We start from the raw sequence: 17,559 nt of genomic DNA on the forward strand, positions 1-17,559 counted from the left end.
ATTTTCAAGAAAAAAGAATAAATTTTGAAAATTAGAGAATTAAACCAACAAACCTTTCCATAAAACGTTAAAATAAATCTGATAATGGAACTTCTTAAAAAAAATGATTGGAATTCTTAAATACTTTTGAGATTAAGTAAAGTTTATTTTTAAGAATTCTACCTAATAGATGGAAAAAAAAACCTAAAAAATTCTATTTTATATTTCAATAATAAATTAAAAATAAAAAGATCATTTGTATCAAGATAATTTTTAGGATAATTTAAAATTAATTGGTATCATTTTATGATGGTTGTTGTAAGATGTTAAAATTTTCCTCACACATAATCAAACTTTCAAATTTAATTTTGATAAGTAAATTAGAATTTATTCGTTTTAAAAACTCTTAGTTAGCTTATGATATCTTTAAAAGAATGGAGTAGTTAGGTAATCAATTGCAATTAAATAAAAAAAAAATTAGTAACATCTTCTGGATCTGTATCTAGCAATTAAGTTTTTAGATTTTTACGTTATGACATATAATAATTTTTTTGAATTTATTGATTGATTAGTGTTTAATGTTTCTATTAGAAGATGCAATAATTTTTTTTTTTTGCAAACCCCTACATTTGATCTAAGTTAAATACTAGTGAAATTTAATTAAAGGAACTAACTATTATAGAGATTGAAACTAACCTTTCCATTGTGCACCAATATCTCTTCTAATTCCATCATTTTGTCAATAATCTCTGCTTTGTCAGAGTTCTTTTTTGTTCGTTGATCCAAAAACATTTCTTCTGTAGGTTTAACCTAATAATAGTGTATGCACAAAGTTTAATTTTCATGGTTTCATCCAAATTCAAATAGCAAAAAAAAAAAAGCTTTTATAATACACTCAACATGAATTTGCATACAATTAAAGGACTATTATTTATTTGTTCGTGTCTTACCTCGGGATGGACACAATCAATATGTGCAATATAAGCGCATTCTTCACAAAAATAAATATGATGTTCCGGATTCCTTTCTGTCTCGCACATATCACAATAATAATCTTCCGAATCATCTTCAACAAATGAATTTTTAAGCACAAGTGGATGCAAGTGACGACGGTGTTCAACACTAGGCGGTAGTGGAATGCACTCAACATGTATATAGAAATCACACTTTATGCAACCGAAAAAGGAATCATCGCAATCTTTATGACAAGCATTACAAGATATCTTACTGAGAATGTTCTTCCCCAAATGTAGAAGTTGGTGAGGATGGCAATCGTGCTTTATAGCCCGAGTTTGGTACTTAGCACATGAAACGTGCACGGTAACATCACATTGATTACAGTAGAAGCCGATACCTTTAACTTCCTCCTTACAAGCACTGCATGTATAAGAAGGAAAATTAGGGATCGGTCGAGGGAAAAGAATATGTTGTGGATGAAATGGACTTTGAAGTACTTGTCTCGGCATGTCATTTACACACGATTCATGAATGACAAATCGACAAGGAATGCAGGTATAGATTAGAGTATCATGGCGTTTTTGTTTGCATGCCGAGCACTTGAACATTTCTTTCCATAAACTCATAAAAATAATTTTTTCTTCCTTCGTCAAAAAAGAAAACTTGCTGCGAGTCAGTTGATGATTATGGCTGAAATGGTGAATTGTTGTTTTAATTTGCCTCCTTTCCTGCGGGGCCTTATGAGTAGGCAGCTTATAATCATTTGAAATAGCCATAGCGCATTTAACGTCAAGGTTGAACATACAGTACATACAGCTGTAACTGATTAAACATGCTTGCAGTATTGCACATTGGTCGCACACAATCAAGTTGAACACAGTGAATCTTAGAGGGTGGGGGTGAAAAGCATCTCTTCGTATTTCAGGGGGCAATTCAGCGCATGATTTGTGCAAAACAAAATCGGGACATGTTTCACAAATATATGCCGGACCAGAAATGATAACCAAGCACGCAAAGCAGATCACTGTATCATTCTCATTGCCCACCTCTCTAAAGGTCAAGTTGTGATTGTGAAGAAAATGTTTAAAGTCCATGTTATGTTTACAGGACAAAGAAAAAAAGGGTAGAACAATGAAAGAGTGAGGGGATTAATTGCAAGTTGAAGAGTTCTTGAACAAAGAAAATTTGTTGCTTTTAAACTCTTTTCCTTCAACGACGAATGCTTTTTATTTAATTTCCACACATGACTTTGCGTAAATCTTAGTTTAGGAATCAGTCTAAAATGCTTACGATTGGAACATAAATTTGTTAAAATTTTGCCTTTTCTATCTAATTTTGAGTGGTTGCTTAAGAAAAGTTGTATTTGATTGGGGTACATTTGACCTATAATTCTTTTATGATAATAAAGTACAATTAGCTAATTATTAAAAATAATTTTATAAGAGTTCATTATTTATAAGCATAGAATCTACATAATATTCTAATGAATTGTACACATTTTTGAATTACACTAAATTAATTATAGTACAATAATATTTAAATTCCTGCCTTAGGCTATTAGAGGTACTTTGCTTGACGGATACAACAACAATTTGCATAAAGATAATAGCTTCAATCAAGGGAAAGTAACATATTCTAAAGATCTAATTATTCTTTACTATTGCTTTACTTATAAAATATGTGATTCTTATTTCTATACAAAGTGCAGGAATCTTGTCCAACCAGGACCTTTGTTTAAGCGTACGGCTCAATAGCTAAACTTTTGGGAGTAACATATATTGGATAATTAGGATACCCTTCCTCCACCAATTTCTAAACAAACAGACTTACTCTTGGAATGTTAAGATATTAATTAACTTTTTAATTTCCTCCCACAAAGTAATAGTGCAATCCTATAATTTCATCATTTGTCATAATTGAAGGTAACCAATTTTGTATTATGGAATAAATCATTTTTTTTTTTACGATACAATGAAGTTTAATCTTTGAATTATTCTTCTTCTTCTTCATCTTCAAAAAAAAAAAAGCAAATTCCTGCCTTGACCTTTGAGCTAGCAGAGGTACTTTCCTTGACATATACAACAAAACAATTCCCATAATTAATATATCTAGATCCCTTGCTTTTGATTCCCTTTAACCTCTAGGTCTCTAGTCGATGTTAATCTATAAATTGCGCATAACTTCAACCAAAAGAAAATGTGTTATATATATATATATATACATATATATATATGTATGTATACATATTCTAAGGACCCAATCATTCTTTGATGCCTCACTCAAGCAAGATTCTTCTAAGCTCATTGGAGCTGTATTAATTACCAAGTACAAAATGTTGGTCTAAGAGATGGATCAAATGTCAAAAATTAGGAAGGACATCATGTGCAGGAATCCAACGATGCCTTCCATCTACCAATGCAAGCCCCCAAGCATTTTCTTGATCAATCCCTTATTATTATTTAACTAGGGGTGTGATTCAAGGATCTTATTGACAATTTGAGACCTAAAGCTTATATTTATAAATTTGAAGTTTAACTCAATAAATTTATAAAGTTCAAATTTTAATATTTACAATTCCTTTCTTTAAGTTGTAGTATCATTTGTAATAAAAAAATAAAAAAACCTTATATCTATAAACGTTTCACATATCTAATTTATATAAAAATATATTTTTTTTAGTTTCATCAACTCATAGTTCACATTAACTTGAAAATGTAAAATGTGCATTTAAAATTCTTAATATTACTAAATATTAATTTCATTTATTAATTTTGTTTAGTTTCCATTATAAATTCTTAATATTAAGATTAGGGAAGAAAAAATGTGCATTTAAAATTAATTTGTATTTAACAAATATTACTAAATATTAAAAAATGAAAAAAAAAAGTATATATATGTGGATTTTCAAAGTTAAAATCTACAAAAGTGTCTGGCATTAAAGATCATTAAAAAGATCCTAATAATTCAAAAACGAAAGCTGTTATTAATTAAAAAGTTGAAGGGAGCAAATCCATCAATCAATGATATTCTGTCTACTGTCTAGCCTTGGAATGAATTTCATATGCCTATAATCACTGAAAATCATGGAGGTTCCGATGATCAACAGTTCATCGATGCATCACCAATCTCTTTCGTGCACCAGAATAATGGTAGTTAGGCTTCAGAAGATGCATGATGAATTAAAACTGACCAATTTGAATGCAAAAGCAGGATGCAAATTGGAGATCATTTACACAATTCTTCTTGGCTATTACCATTGAAGCATTGGTAATTGACATGTACATGAACATGTTACAATATTGAAGGCCAGTAAGTGACCATAAAATTGTTTCATATTCCTCTCATTACTCGTAAAGTACTAAGCTAAAATATTAACTTACGGTTCACTGTCCGAGCTAACCGTGTAATCTTAACATAGTGGTATAACAAAAATAAAATATCCTGAGCTTTGTGCCTACATCTGATTATGAGATAATATGATGCCTTCTTTTAAATAAAATGTAGGACAGTCCACAAGTTTCATGGTAGGAGAATATACACTAACCTTTTCGTTTCACATCTCTGCAAAATTCACTTCCACAACAACACTGGAATGCCTCTATTGGGGGCTCATGATCATTAAAGTCAATCCCATAGTCCCGCAATAATGTACAGCATGGCTTAATGCTTAATAGTAAGGAAATAACATATCTTCGCCAAAGTTCTAAACTGTCAAGCAGGCATTTGTCTTATTTTCATATCACATATTTATGAGTACTTACAGTCTTAAAAGATGGACAACAACAGATGATAACTTTAAGTTTAGCAAATAGCAACATAATAAACATTTGTGAACCATACATTCCAAATAAGTAAATAAAATAAATGAAAATTTTGTTTGTAGGCTTATTTACCCATGTTTGCTCTTCTGAAGCTCTCACATCTCCAGTAGTAAAAAGGGCAAGCTGTTCATACAAACACAAAATAAATAAATATATTAACTCTTCAAATGCAGTTTAGTAATGAAGGTAAACACCAGCTTGCTTTGCTTCTACCCCCATCAATCGCAAAAGTTTGTTATCAGTCCGATTCATGCATGATAATAATGGCGATCAGGGGTCTCCACTTCAACTGGAATGTCAATCAAGTTTGCACCTTAAAAATAAAAAACATGTTGACCATCAACCAAGGTTAAAGAATTCAGTTCTCCAAGTCAATATCAATTTAAAATGTCCCAACCACTAATAAAGAAAACATATATAGAAGGTTCTTGGCAATATTTCTTACATAACAACTTGCAGGCTATTGCTACAAAATATAAATGTGAGCAACATTTAAATTCTTTGAAATGATTGCAACTTACGTAAAAATGTAAGCTATTCAAATGATGAATGCCACGATCATGCTTACACAATTTAATAGACATTTCCGTTTCATGACTTCAGCATTTAATACTTCTTCAAAGATCATGCTCCTTTACTTTCCATCTATTATTTATAATGAGAGGTATGAATATATTTAGGCGCTCTTACTATTCATGAACGTTTATGATATTACAAAATGTACTACCAGAGGATTTCCCCTGTTAAAAGGCATCTAACAGTACCGAAAGAAACAAAACCAGGCCAAGATTGCCATATAGTACTTGAGAACATATATTTATTTGGGCTCAAGAAAATTACCTATGATTAATAAACCTAGCAACATTTCCGTAGAAAGTTGCATCCAAACAAAGTGCCTCTTCATCCTTTAAACTTTCTGTGAGCCTCAGTCTGCATCCAGTGTAACTGGATATGTATGTCGCTCTTTGCCACTGCCTTTCATATTCCGCTCATATAAGTCAGTGTTGGTCAAGATCTCCCCAACATACTGACAAACAAAGGTTCTTCCGGTAAGTCCTGGAGTGTCTTAAGACCCCAACCTTTTCTTTCATGAGTCAAGAACACCTAAAGTCTAAAAGTATAGTCAATACCAATACAGAATCCTAACTTATCAACAAAAGTAGACCATGCATGTATTATGTAATAGATGAAGCAACTGTGGAGTGAATAATGGTACGATAAGTAGAATTAGCAGAAAACCTATAGTACCATATTTTTACAATCTCTTTTAAAATCTCATATAAATGTATTTTAGTAATAAAAAAGAAATCAAGTAATAGCTTTTCAGTAGCAATATTAATGCTCCATACCTTAAGGCGATGTAAGACATTAAGTTGTATATGAAAGGCAGCTTCTAAGAGCTAAATTGAAGCCATTTTGCAAAGTTGCATTTCTACAATAGAAATAGAAAGGACAATTGAATACAACAAAAACGTCTCCACTTAGTGGAGAAGCAAATTGCTGCTTAACAAACTGTAACAGCCTAACAAAACCCTAGAGAGCTTTACCTACAATTTGCATGCAATACCTCTCTGTACTACTCGATTTTCACATTTTCTCCAGCATTCTTTAATGAATTTCCTGACCAAATGGCCCTTGCATATTTTAGGTTTATACTCATTTTTAGACCTCTCAAATGGACAATCCTGACAATAAACAAAGTAATGCCCACGAGGCTCATGTTTCATAGACATACAGGCTCTTAGAAGAATTAGAAATTCTTCTCCTAGTTGACCTTCTGGTGTGTAAGCAAACTCTCCACCAGTTTCATGAGCACAAGCACATGGTATTAGCATTGAGAGACAGTCTCCCGAACAACCTGAACAGCGATGCTCATCTGCCACCGGAGCCAGTGAGATGTGCACATAAGCATCTTGAGATATTACATTGTCTCGCATGTAAGTAAACTTTGGCAGATCCTAGTTGCCAATTTCATTTACCAATGAAATTTGCACAATTTCTGTGCCTTTGGATATATCAGAAATGATATAAAAAGGCCTTTACTCGACACAAGTAGCAGGTTGCTGCTGAACTTTGTTATATGAATTTGAAAACCCAGAAGAACTGTAATGCTTCTTATTCAAAAACGTAATTCCCTGTTGAAGGTTTATCATAGGCTTTTCATTCTCTTCAGGGGATAAAATTTGGCTTGCGTTGCCCTTCGTAGATGAAGACTGATCTTCCAGGTCTTGCATGCACAATCGTTAAGACAATCTGCTAAATCCATCATGCTCCACAACAACATTTTCCTTATCCTCTACTCCCTGTAAAGGACAGATTGACTACCCATTAAGTGCAAAAGGAAAAAAAAGAGATTCTTAAAAATAATTTGGAAACAACTGCCACCATAATTAACGTATTAGTAAAAGCCACCATTGTTATCAATCATTTCATGCCGAACTGACAATAGGAAAAATAAAGATAGGTCCACAAAATAAATAAACAGCTAAGGAGTGAAATGGATCAGTGCATTAAAAATCGAATAACATAATAAAATACTTTATCTTCCTTGAGTTTAAAATATGCATCTATCAGTGCCTGGTAGTCTTCAGACTCTATTAGTTCCCAGTTATTATTAAACACTTAAAAGAGGTGCTTCAGCTCTGGTTTCACTTCTTGATCAGGAGTACCTAAAGCTCTTGTTGCATTAAAGGCCATGTGAACTCTTTCATTTGTAGCCATCAGCAAAATCTTTATTTTCTACTCGGCAACCACCCAATTCCTTCTCCTTCATATATACTCCTATAGTCTTAAATATTTGTAGTCTGCAGCAGTTGAGGTTGTCAGATTAACAAAGCAAAAACAAAGCTGCTTAATTTGACCCAAAATGATCTGAATCGGATGATCCGAACACGAATAATCCCAGTGTCAAACCAGAAATTACCCACATCCAAAATGAGACAAAATTTTCTTCAAACCCAAGGTGATTTAACCCAAACATAACTTAATCCGTCCAATTTCCACCTCTAATCTCAATCAAACAGTGAAATTTTAACAAACATTGAACAGATGGAGACCTCACCAGATTCTATAATATTTGAATAAGTTGAAAATATACACATAAAAGTATCGACTTTCATTTCAATTTCCTTATGAGCCAAAATAATTCTTTCCTTCAATTGTTCACTAGCTCTATTTGGTATATAGGGAAATTTTTAATCCAAAATGGTATTTTTATAAATAAGAATATTTAGGATGAAAATTTTTTTCTTTCCTACTTTCCATTCTTGCTACCAAGCAAACCCTAGGAAAGGAAAGATTTTTCTGACAGTTCATTACTTAGTACATAAGAAACCAAATCATCAAGTTCCAAAATACAACAAAATACTCCCAAAAAACCCTATGAAAAAGAAAAGAAAAGACAAATCTTTTAACTCTGTTTTTTTAAACAATCAAGTATTTCAAACCTGAATGAACATCAAAAAGATGGAAACAAACAATCTTTGATCACATTGCTAACGACATACACATAACATGTAAAAACCAAAATTACCAAAACGAACAGACTTTTCCTGCTTGGTTACCAGGAAAATGCAGGGAAAAAAAAAAAAAAAAAGATTGCAGCTTTAGACATTAGAGTACCCCCCGAGTCCACGTTTTTCATAGTCCCATTATGACAAAACAAATCCTTTAATAAAACTATCATAGTAATAACGATGACGAATAAGAGTAAAACTGAAAGAAGAAAAAAAGTCACACAAAGCAGAGAAACAACCTTCTTGAAAAATGGGTTTTTCTTTTTTTTTTTTTTTTTTAAGAGAATGCAAGAATACATAAATCATAAATGTTTGAGAGTATAAAACAGAATCACGTGAAAAGGATGTTTTGTTTTCTTCCTGAACATGAGTATTTGTTTTCTTTAGCAGGTCTTTTTGTCTTTTTCTTTTTTATTTGACTGAGTTTTATTATTAAATTTTAATTTTTAATTGAATATTATTATTAAACTTCGATTTTGGATATTTTAAGATAAAGTTTAACAACAAAATATATTCCTCCAAAATATTTTTTAATAATTAATAAATAAAAACTATAAAAATTAAAAAATATAACAATTTTTATTTTATAAAAAATTAAAGCTTAAATTTTGTAGTGTTTTAGATATTTTTCAAGCCATTAGTGATTAATAATGGCATCTGCAGTGATGCTTTAAGGTCAATTTTGACCATTAAGCATCAAATCTTACATATTGCTTCTACAATCTTATTTTTTTAAATGTGTTTTTAATGTCAATATTTTTTAAAAAAAGGTAACAAAAATAAAATATTCTATAGAATATTTTATTTTTATCTAGTACAAAATTTACAAAATAAAAATGATGTGACAAGAAAAAAATGCAAAATATTTCATAAAATATTTTGAATGTATCAAAATAAAAATTTTAAATACATAAAAAAATAATATGACAAAAAAGAAAAAAAATACCAAAAAAGGTTTTAAAAATGACATTGTGAAAAAAAAAATGTTAAATTTAACGAGCAACTATTAAATTTAACCTTAGAGCATCATTGTTTTTGGAGATCATGACTTGGTGGCTTGACTATAACTTGTATTCATCTTCTTCTTAATAAAATTCTGTTTTAATTAAAAAAAAAAAAAACATTGGAGCATCTTACTGTTTTATGGCATCATCAATCACCAGCTACTTGAATAATAAAAGAAAGACCAAAAAGATTTTTTTTTAAAAAAGGAAAATTTAAGCACTATTTTTTTGGAAAATAAAAATTCTATGTCAAAATTTTTATTTTTTAAATATTTCAATTGATTAATTATTTTTAATTATTAAAAAGATATTTTGAAGGAATTTTTTTGTTAATTTTTGTCATAAAATCATTCAAAATCAAAATTTATTGGTAAAATTCAATCAAATTGAAACAAAGGGGCAAAATTCAACATTGAGATTAGAATATAAGAACGAATTTGTCATTAATCCCTTACTTTTTTCTTTTTTTTTTTAATTTTTGGGTGAACAATTTCTTCTACTTGTATCAAAGGTGAAATCTTGTAGATACCATCCCCTTTTATGATGGGTCAATAGATTTTAAGTCAGTCCGAGTCATTTGATTCAATTTTTAAAGCTTTTTTTTTTTTTTTGGTATGGTTGGATTTTTTTGGTGGTGGGTGATTGATGAAGTATTCAATTGGTTGGATTCAATTTTATAATGGATTTTGGTAATGGACTGATCAAAGTGGATCAAGCCTTTCTATAATAAAAAATTCAAAACATACATTAAAATAATGAAATTCAGGTAGAATTTGTGTGGCATGGACATTAATAATACACAAATTTTCTTTTGCAACAATTCCTCTCTACCTTCACCAAATTTAACCACCATTCCCAAAATCTGATTTCTTTTCAAAAGAGAAAAAAAAATTTTAAGGCTTGGTTTCTTCTGATCTCTCTTCAACAATCTGCAACTAATTCACTGTATAATAAAACAATAAATATGTTGTAAGTGACAACTGAAAATCATATGGAAAATAACCTTCTCAATTAATAATTACAAATATGAAAAAGGTGAGTTTTTGAAGATTTATACATACCATCACCCTTCTTTCCTAATTTCTTGCAAGACATCAAGAATATGTAGCCAATCAACAAAGCTGCTGCTCCTCCCAACACAATTGCTGTCAATTTACCTGTATGGTTTTTGCCTTCTGATCTTCCTGTCAAAAGTGTCATCTTAAATAAAATGAAATTTAAATCCGAACTCTACTCGGTTTATACAATCATTTTTAAAATGTAATATCTAACATGTCTAAACTTCATATTTTAAAATCTATAATCTCTTCAACAATTCTCAAACTACGATTTCTTTTGTATAAAAAAAAAAAGTAAAACCTGATTTTAGTTATGTAATATAAGCACGCAATTAATGAGTTTCAGCGAACATGATTATAATAGCAAGGTCATGTTTTGCATGTCTCAATGGAAAGAAATAAAATCAAACAATTGAAAAAAAATTTCCCATTTCAATCTAATTTTCACTTCATCATATTGAGTTTACCTTGGTTTAAGTTATCTGGTATCCCATCTGGATAGTAACCATAGGTAATAAAACAGTTGTCCAAATAAATTTGGCCTGAAAGTGAGCTGCCACACTCTTCCTGAGCAATCTGAGCTGCAATATTCACACATTTACCACAATCACAAGGTCTCAAATCCCCTTCACACTGTGCAATGACCTGCATCAGTTCATAATTTTCTTTAAAATATCCATCCCCATCTGTCACACCACTTTCCACAGCTGCAAATGCTGCATCCCTCACCTCTTCAAAGCCAAGAGCCACAGCTTTTTTCTCATCACAAATCTTGTGAAGCAACTCATAATTAGAACTTTCCTCAATGAACTCATCAGCTTTATAGTGAACATAGCAGCCATGTAGCTGAATCCGGGCCGAAACAGCTTTATTACACAGAGTGTTTGACATTTCAGGAAGTAAGGCTATGCATTTGTTGCATTCGTTGTTGCTTAGATCACCTCGGCATTGAAAGAGGCCTGAAATGCCATTGTTATCATCACCTGTGGTAGTTTTGTAAAATTTTTCTCGAGTGGATTTCGTTATGAGTTCTTGGAAAAAGTAGGAAAGGGATTCAGAGTGATAATTGGTTGAATCTGAAAATGTTTGGCTTGTGCAGTTCTTGTACATGAAGGTACTGTAATCTGAACTGATTTCTGCATTTGGTAGGATTACAATCTGGGAAAAGGCTAAAAGGATTAGTGTTTGAGAAAGAAGAGACAATGGTTTCAAGGTTGAATCCATAATTGCATATGGAGAAATGTTTGTTCAAGCTGGTTTAATGCTTGTTTTTATTGGGTTTGAGACAACAGTAGTCTACTGTTTTAAGAAGAAAAGCGACAATGGAATGAATCAGCTGTTTGAATATCATCTGACTGGATAGTAGTTATTTGTTTGTTAAAATGATTTTGGAAAGTGACTTGGGAGTTGGGATTTTGGTTTCATTTTTCCTGCCTACCTTTATCTAACTGTGGGAAACTTGTTTGATTATATTAAGTTTCTCATTGTGCCTTTTCAGGTAGAATAGACAGAGACGTAAGAAAAAGGTACTTCCTATTACATAACCAACCCAATAAAAGAAAATCCCTTCCATTCTTCTACACATTTTCAACCAGGGAAAGTATGGTGAAAAGGAAATGTCTATCTAATTCGAACCTGAGGTTTAGCCCAAATGGTTCACTCAATTGGATTAATCCGTAGCACTTGCAGTTCCCCTATCCCAATTCGCCGAGGCTTGGAAAGTTGGAACTCACTTTGAACCAAAAAAAATCTATCCAATTTTAATATACAGCACTTCTAATCTGTCATCCCTGTCATTGAAGATGGACTCTGGCTCAAGCTTCATACTTTTCAACCATTCCCTCAGAAATTGGGCAAATTAATGGTAATTAAGAAAAAACTACTATTGCTATGAAGACAAATCAACAGATAAACTAGTATTGTGTTATATATTGTTTAGCCTTTTAATGTGCAATACAACAGTAAACTACAATACCTGTTTAATATTTGTACGTATCTCCCCCACCCCCCTTTAACTTGTCTGCCACTCTCCCTTTCTTATAAATCTCTCCCAAGTAACAACACTCAGTCACTCACAATCTAACCTCTTACCATATTCACTATCTGCAATCACACTATTATGCCAACATCTGGCTTGCTTGTGCACATAGAGGATGATCTGTACTACCAACACATACAAGAAAGAGTTAATGTCATGAATAAGCATTGTATCATGCATTTTTTTTTAATGCCACATATTTATTTTTAAAAAGTTAAATGTGATATTTATACCATCCAAATATGTGACAATATGATATTGGGTTAATATCATTTATTAAAGATAATTGCTCGTCTTTTAATTAATTAGATGTTAACACGTGACAATTTGTCATGTAATAGTAAATTATTGTACATGTGATTGTCACATATAATTTTTAATAAAAAATATAATTTTATTTTTTAAAAATAAAATAATAATATTTTTTTAAAATTTTTTTCTCTATGTCTTTCCTTTCTTTTTTTTATTTGTTTTCTATCTTTCCTTTTTTATTATTTAAAAAATATAATTTTTGTTTTGAAGAAATCTTTTTTTTCCTCTTTCCCTCCTGACTACGTGGACACCATGCACATGTACAAGTTAACAACTATTTTGTTGACATGGCATAATGATATGGCATCAAATTAATACTATACATGGTATCACCTAATTTGGTCAACTGCCATGTCATCGTCCCTTACACCTAATGATAATACAAGTAATACAATTGACCCTACTCAAAAACCCTCCTTAATCCTCATAAAAAATCGTTTTACTTAAATTTGCAGAATTCAAGAATCTGTTAATTGTTAAGTAATTACTCGAGCTTAACTAAACTGATAAAAATGGTGAGATTTATATAGAAATTTTAGAATCTAGAGAGTCATAGTAATATCTTCTACTTAGAACAAAATAACAAACCTGTTAAAAAAATCATGGTCTAAAAACCATGGCAATTGGCAACCAACAAACTTTCCTACCATTTCGCACCAAGACCTCCTCCACACATTTATTTCCCATCCCTTGATCAGTTCCTAACTTTGTACATGCATCTTCCGTAGATTGTCGTCGGTGACTCCCGCGGGTTAGAGGGGTCTCCGCCTCTAATCCTACTCCGATCTCAACCAACCACAATGGCTCCTCCTCCTACTCATTCCAGAATTCTAGAGATCAACCTCATTTCCGCTGAAGACCTAGCCCTGGTCTCCAAAAACATGAAGACCTACGCGGTTGCTTGGGTGCAACCGGACCGCAAGCTCGCCACAGGGGTAGACCAAACAGGCGGAACCGATCCATCTTGGAATGAGAGGTTCATGTTCCGAGTCGATGACAAGTTTCTTAACTCAGAGGATGCCACAATTGTTGTGGAGATTTATGCCGCTGCGTGGGTTAAAGATGCCCTGATTGGATATGTTAACGTCCTCATCAAGGATATTTTCCACTTGCGATCGGTAACCGACGCCAAGATCAACAACTCCACCACGAGAACTGTCACGCTTCAAATCCGTCGTCCCTCCGGCCGCCCCCAAGGGATTCTCAACATGGAGGTAGCCCTTGTTGATAGTACCATGCGTAGCATGCCTTTGCTAGAAGACCCTAAACCAATAACAAGCGGCCAAAACAAGGAGAATCACGAGAATAATGAGCCACAAAATTGCAAGTTAAATGCAAACGCTAAGATAAGCCGTTCACAAAGCGACCGAACCGATTTAACAATGGAAGATAACTGGGGGAAAAGGCCTGATAAGGGCTCGATTGTTAATGGTGGTTCAGGTTCCAACGGTTCCGCGGTTAAAGGCAATGGTAGCATGGTAAATGGTGACTCTCTTTGTAACTCGGACTTGGGGCCTTCAGCTTCGGTTGTAGCTGAAGCCATTGCAAAAGGGTTGTATAAGCCACCAATTAATCGTCAAGCTCAATCAAAAGAAACAAGTAAAAGTATAAGAGAATGGACCAAGAAAGAGAGGGAAGAAGACCTAGAGAGGAAGCTAGAGAGATGGCGATCGGATATTCCACCTTCGGCCCGGAAAGGGAAATCAAGCAAAGAGAGAAGATCAAGGGGGAAGAGGAGCGAAGGTGCGAAGTTGTTCTCATGTTTTGGTAATGCTTTTGGACTTGAAATTTCGATTACTTGTGGTGGAGGTAAGAAGAAACATGGAAAAGGCCGCAATAAAATTTGCCATTTAAGCTCAGTGGATGATAATTATAACCAATCTGTCGTTTGAATATTTTCCAAAGATTTAATTGAGGTATGGAAGAAGAGATCAAATCTCCTTTTTTTTTTTTTTTTGTTTCTTTTTTTCCTTGAAAACTACAAAGCATGTCATGATCAGCATGGGATAGTTGCAAGTAATATGTTATTTGTACTTGCATCTCTAGTTCTGCCGAAATTAAATCCTTCATTTTGATTTTGATTTTGAATTATATATATTTCGGCAAGAATGTCTATATGAACAAGTTATTCCTTCATATGTACTTTTTAGTCATGTATGGTTAATACTAATTGTATTTTTTATGAAATTAAGCTAGTGAATAGCATCCAAGAGTTTTAGTCAGAGTAGGTGCATATAACTTTTTCTTCAAAGAATAGTTCGAATCTTTTTTTTTTATAAATTGATCAAAAGTTTCGAGATACATATAATAGTAGTTTTTTTTTTTTTTAAGGATACTTATGAGAAAGTTTAAGAGAAAGAAAGAATTCAATTAAACATAATTCCTTTGTGCTTTTGAATAACCAGTCAGTGGGGGTTTAGGTTGATTCAGAAGGTTGGTTCATTATTTGTTCATCTGTCAAAGTATAATTCACATGGCTAATGATTGCCGTATAAAGAGGTAGAAAAGGGTGGAAAAAAGGTTGGGAGAGATTTGAGATGATGTTTAGTAGTAAAGGGGAAAAAAAAAAAGAGAAGACATTAGAAAATTTGTTTAAAAATATTATGCCACCTATAAAATCCTACATATGTGCATAACAATGGACATTGCACTCTTTTTTTTATGAAAATTTTCTCTTGGTGCTGATATATTAGCTTAATTAGTTGTTCAAGGTAAGGTTAATTAATTAGGTAAAAGATTAATTAGTTCAAACATATTTCGACATCTTTATATGAACTTCCTTTAACCAAAAAAATAGAGATTGATTTATTAATAAAATATTAAACTCTTAATTTTAATAAATAAAATTTAAATTATTACAGTTTCAATGAAAAAAATAAATATTGTGAAGAAATCTCGTTTATGTAGCAAAAATCTTAAAGAAGTAACATGGTGAATAAATCACTTTGAGTTTTAAAGAGATCATTCTATATCGATCTTTACCTTGATTAATTCATTTTAATATCTCATCTCATAATATCTAAGTGTTGAAACTTAAGAGAAGTTGAGTAATGAGAATCTTATAAGTTTTATAAATATATTTGATAGGTTCATCATCGATAAAGCACTAGTAACTAACAAGCTAAATTGCCTCTAACATAAAATTATATCATTTACCTCTTTGCTATTAATTCCTTTGTAATATGAAGTAGTAATTAGTAAACAATAAAAATTGTACTTCACATATCATCATTTCTTTTATTTTCCTCTCTTCTCTTAACATAAACACATTGTAAAAACATTGAATTATGCCTTCATTTTTTTTTTCAAAAAGATGTAAAAAGTAAATTCTGAAATTTTGAGGAAAAAAAACAATTTATGAAAGGTAAAAGAATCTTTAAGAGTTTGGGACACATGCATTTTCTAGCTCTCACCTTAACACTTAATCATCACATGCACTTGTCTTCTGTGTCAGCCATGCAACAAATAGAGACAATGAAGCAGGTAGAAGCTTACAACTATAAAGCAAAAACCTTGGCTAAACATTTAGACAAAGGCAACCCCCAAACCAGCCTAGCCGCCTTTGTTTTCTCTTTTCCCTTTACTCATGGCTAACCATTTCTTTGAACGAAAGCCCTTTAAGCCTCCCTTTGAGATCATAGAGAGGAAAACAACTGCAATCAACATTAAATACAAAGAGTGCAAGCGTAACCATGCACCCCAACTTGGTGTCAACGTTGTCGATGGTTGTGGTGAATTTACTCCTAAAGGAACGTCAGAAACGAGACATGTTGTTGATGATCTTGATTGTGAAGCTTGTGGTTGTCACAGGAATTTTCATCGCAAAGAGGTGACGAAAAAAATTACTCTAACGTTTATTGAAAACGAAGATGCTAATTTGTTTCATTTTCATCCGTGACGTTTCCAATTGAACAGTGAGCAAAAACCATTGGAAAACGAAGAGTTAAATGGGAGGATGAAGAAACCTAAGAGCGATGAATCAATGTAAAATGCAAATGGTAGTAAGAAATAAGGCCTTCATTTTGGCCATGGTTAATTTTGAAGTTGTTGGTTTTATTAGGTTTTAGTTAATAATAGTAATAACTAGGTGAGAAGAGTTATTGTCTTGTTGAGGACTTTTCTTGTTTTTCCAATGTTACCTTTTCTACTTTAATATAGTTTTTCTCATGGTTGTGTTAATAAATTTCTACTATGTTTGGTTATTTGTTTATTTTCTATTTGCAAGCATATATTAAATTTTGTTTGTAATGCTAATCTTAAGACAAATGACATCGAATATGTTTAAATTTTAAATTTTAATACTTACAACGATAATTATTTTTTGTAAAAGGTACATACTGCAATCATCTAAGATAAATATCAAGAAAGGGAGTCCATCAATTGACCTCTATACATATAATATGATGATGGGAATAAATTTTGAATCTTTAGAAAAAAAAATGAGTGTTTTCAGTAATTAATTCATTAATTTCAACTAAAAGATGTTTAAATTAGTTTTTTACTAAGATGTCCCTGTCAATTCAAGCTTATGACTCTAATTTCAAAGTTTTGAATTTAAATTTTTAAAAATTATAACACTATATCTCATATTTAATTTTAGTCTTATTTTATAAGTTTATTTCTCAAATGATTTTCTTTTGAGAAACAATATTTTATCCATACATAGAGGATTAGTGATGCATTTCTTTATTTTTTTTATTTTTTTGGTTGAACGATAGTTATTTTTTTCAGAGACAAAACATTCACCATTTTATTAAAATCATTATAATTTTAAATTGCAAACCTTAATTTAAACAAAAATGATTCAGTTGAAACTAACGTTCAGTTTAAATTAATTTAATCTAGCTTATGAAACTATAACTTACTGATAAGGAA

General features: G+C 31.6%; 3 protein-coding genes and 1 pseudogene across 4 annotated transcripts; 1 reads left to right on the forward strand and 3 right to left on the reverse strand.

The window, feature by feature from the left end:
• Positions 1–648: 648 nt before the first annotated feature.
• On the reverse strand, positions 649–2,030 carry LOC149514942 (uncharacterized). The gene is made up of 2 exons (XM_089742940.1): positions 930–2,030; positions 649–789 (listed from the first exon to the last, which is right to left on the reverse strand). The coding sequence occupies exons 1-2, from the start codon at positions 2,028–2,030 to the stop codon at positions 649–651; spliced, it is 1,242 nt and encodes a 413-aa protein (XP_089599066.1).
• Positions 2,031–2,670: 640 nt separating this feature from the next.
• LOC111294404 (histone-lysine N-methyltransferase SUVR4-like) lies at positions 2,671–6,991 on the reverse strand (annotated as a pseudogene).
• A 2,752-nt stretch (positions 6,992–9,743) lies between these two features.
• Positions 9,744–13,489, reverse strand: LOC111294631 (plasmodesmata-located protein 2-like). 2 transcript variants are annotated; one of them, XM_089743118.1, is made up of 4 exons: positions 13,273–13,489; positions 10,802–12,492; positions 10,338–10,460; positions 9,744–10,219 (listed from the first exon to the last, which is right to left on the reverse strand). In XM_089743118.1, the coding sequence occupies exons 2-4, from the start codon at positions 11,556–11,558 to the stop codon at positions 10,212–10,214; spliced, it is 888 nt and encodes a 295-aa protein (XP_089599244.1). In that variant the 5' UTR covers positions 11,559–12,492; positions 13,273–13,489; the 3' UTR covers positions 9,744–10,211. The 2 variants fall into 2 exon arrangements, with proteins under 2 accessions (XP_089599244.1, XP_089599245.1); XM_089743119.1 differs by lacking the exon at positions 13,273–13,489 and having other exon boundaries at positions 10,802–12,683.
• LOC111294632 (Calcium-dependent lipid-binding (CaLB domain) family protein) lies at positions 13,375–15,224 on the forward strand. Its single transcript, XM_022888051.2, has one exon. It carries the CDS (start codon positions 13,485–13,487, stop codon positions 14,574–14,576), a length of 1,092 nt encoding a protein of 363 aa, XP_022743786.2. The 5' UTR covers positions 13,375–13,484; the 3' UTR covers positions 14,577–15,224.
• The last annotated feature ends 2,335 nt before the right edge of the window (positions 15,225–17,559 follow it).

The sequence above is a fragment of the Durio zibethinus genome, chromosome 14 (genome assembly GCF_047325235.1).
Source record: "Durio zibethinus cultivar Kanyao isolate XHJ-2024 chromosome 14, ASM4732523v1, whole genome shotgun sequence".
NCBI classification, from domain to species: Eukaryota; Viridiplantae; Streptophyta; class Magnoliopsida; order Malvales; family Malvaceae; genus Durio; species Durio zibethinus.